General features: G+C 56.0%; 1 protein-coding gene across 1 annotated transcript in view; it reads left to right on the top strand.

Moving 5' to 3' along the window:
* Positions 1 to 2,693, top strand: part of CLPB (ClpB homolog, mitochondrial AAA ATPase chaperonin) — a 74,138-nt gene that overhangs the window by 51,023 nt on the left and 20,422 nt on the right. The window contains exons 7-8 of the mRNA XM_018574124.1: positions 1,302 to 1,379; positions 2,309 to 2,364. Of these exons, the coding sequence (XP_018429626.1) occupies positions 1,302 to 1,379; positions 2,309 to 2,364 (134 nt within the window). The remainder of the gene's footprint in view (positions 1 to 1,301; positions 1,380 to 2,308; positions 2,365 to 2,693) is intronic.

The raw sequence follows: 2,693 nt of genomic DNA, 5'->3' as shown, positions 1-2,693 counted from the left end.
GGGGGGGGATGGTAATATTTAAAGTGGAAGGAAAAGGTGAGAGGGTGGATGCCGGCACCCCGCCACAATAGCCCATTGTCACCCTCTGCCCCCGGCTGGGCTTGCTTGTCTCCGGTGGCGTCACATCACATCTGGTGGCCTTTAAGTAAAGCCCAAAATTGTACCTTGGCTCCTGACCGCTCCTGCTCCCACCATGGACGAAATTGATGGGTTTCCAGAACCTTGAGATGGTAAAGGGTCGTTCTTCCACCCGATACAAACATCAGGAGGGTGACAACACTTTCCCCGCCCTGCAGAGTCCGTGTCACCGTCATGTCTAACCTTCTTGGGCAAATGGAGAACATTGGCGCCATGGTGATGCCCTGGTGCTGCGCACCTCACTGTGCTCCCCTCCTCCTCCTCCTGCAAGCTGCCACACCCCCTTCTAGCTCCCAATGACTGAAACATGTTTGGCCCGGAAGGTCCAACTGACTCCTGATGTCCTTGGTTTCCGAGTCCAGCGTGTTTCTGCGATTCAGTTCGGTTCACAGAGAGCGGATTGCCCCGACGGGATCAGCGGTTACGTTCCCGTTTCATGGTTGTTAGCGAGCCATAAAGAGACCCGACCCTCCCCGGATGGAAGGGAAACCTCCGCCAACCCGTGGTCGCCGCTACACCAGGCCCCGCCCCCGTTTCCGGTGCCTTCCGATGACAGGTACTCTTTAATGTCCCTTTATCATTATATACATTGTTATCTAGGAGGAGAAACTTTGTATCTCTTTATTTTGTTTCTCTTTATAAATCTGTCTTTTGGGGGCTCATCACGCCGCGTCCGCGCTCGCTCGCCGTTCTCACGCCCCCCGTCCCGTTGATGGAATTAAAAAGTTTTTGTTTTTTTTTAAATGTTGTCCAAGGTCGCCGGGACCTTCAGCCGCCGATGTTCGCCCTTCATATCTCCGGCAGGACAAGTGAGGGGGCCGCTCCTAACGAGACAATCGCACGCGCTGACCCCTCCGCTCACCCCTGTCCGCTCTCCGCACCCTCCACCCCGCTCGCCCGTCTCCCCGGCAACCCTGAGTGCACATCCAGGAAAACTTGATCCTGAGCAGTCCTCCATATCCATACTAACCTGATTACCCGGGCGCAGGGCACTGCCAGCTAATCGAGTTACATTCCCTCTAATGGTCCTGTGGAGTTTGAGCGAGCGCAGAGCCCCCGAAACATTGTGTATACTTAGTGATAATTAGCCCGGCTTTTGTGTCATTGATTTATAGGGATCGCTGTCTCTCCCTTTCTTCTTCCCCCCTCTCCATATGCTGCAGCCATACGCCGCAAGGAGAACGGCTGGTACGACGAGGAACACCCCCTGGTCTTCCTGTTCCTGGGATCTTCCGGAATAGGTGACGAAGCTTTCTACAGATTCCAGAAATTGTCAGCCGATCCCCTTCTCCTAAATGTAGAGCTCGGGGCAAGTCGCCCACCCCACCCGATACCACGGCCAGCCACTTCAAGTGGACCCGTCGGTGATGGGGACCCCCTCATAATGGGCACAGCGGGTGTACAGACCCGGGAACTCAGCACAGGGATGGTGGGAGCCCCTCATAATGGGCACAGCGGGTGTACAGACCCGGGAACTCAGCACAGGGATGGTGGGAGCCCCTCATAATGGGCACAGCGGGTGTACAGACCCGGGAACTCAGCACAGGGATGGTGGGAGCCCCTCATAATGGGCACAGCGGGTGTACAGACCCGGGAACTCAGCACAGGGATGGTGGGAGCCCCTCATAATGGGCACAGCGGGTGTACAGACCCGGGAACTCAGCACAGGGATGGTGGGAGCCCCTCATAATGGGCACAGCGGGTGTACAGACCCGGGAACTCAGCACAGGGATGGTGGGAGCCCCTCATAATGGGCACAGCGGGTGTACAGACCCGGGAACTCAGCACAGGGATGGTGGGAGCCCCTCATAATGGGCACAGCGGGTGTACAGACCCGGGAACTCAGCACAGGGATGGTGGGGGCCCCTCATAATGGGCACAGCGGGTGTACAGACCCGGGAACTCAGCACAGGGATGGTGGGGGCCCCTCATAATGGGCACAGCGGGTGTACAGACCCGGGAACTCAGCACAGGGATGGTGGGGGCCCCTCATAATGGGCACAGCGGGTGTACAGACCCGGGAACTCAGCACAGGGATGGTGGGGGCCCCTCATAATGGGCACAGCGGGTGTACAGACCCGGGAACTGGGAGCAGGAACCTCGGGTATAGAAGGGGCGGTCTCGGGGTTTCACTCTCCGTCACTGATCATTTGGTTCTCTTCTCCGTCAGGTAAAACTGAACTGGCCAAGCAGACGGCTCGCTACCTCCACAAGGATGTGAAGAAGGTAACATTATACGATTGTGTAACACAATTAGCTGAGCTGTCGCCATTGTTCTATTCATCAGCAAGAGATAAAATTGAAGCCGTCCACACACATTACAATCCGATTGTATCCATTTACCGTCATGTCGGATTGAACGTCCATCCGGCAAGTTGCTGGGCACAGATACTGTGCAGGTGTTGGTGTATCTAAAGGAGGATGTACATAGATTGTAACCGTCGGCTTCACCATCACACGGGGGAGGGGAGGGGGGGTGATAGTTATGGGAAATGTGACTTGTGGTGGATTAGAGAATTGATGTCTGTGATCGGTTATGCGTGTCCCGTCTATGA

This window comes from Nanorana parkeri, unplaced genomic scaffold, assembly GCF_000935625.1.
Source record: "Nanorana parkeri isolate BGI_ZX_2015 unplaced genomic scaffold, ASM93562v1 scaffold2751, whole genome shotgun sequence".
Classification (NCBI taxonomy): Eukaryota; Metazoa; Chordata; class Amphibia; order Anura; family Dicroglossidae; genus Nanorana; species Nanorana parkeri.
The sequence above is the reverse complement of the archived record's forward strand: the minus strand, read 5'-3'. Positions and strand labels throughout refer to the sequence as shown.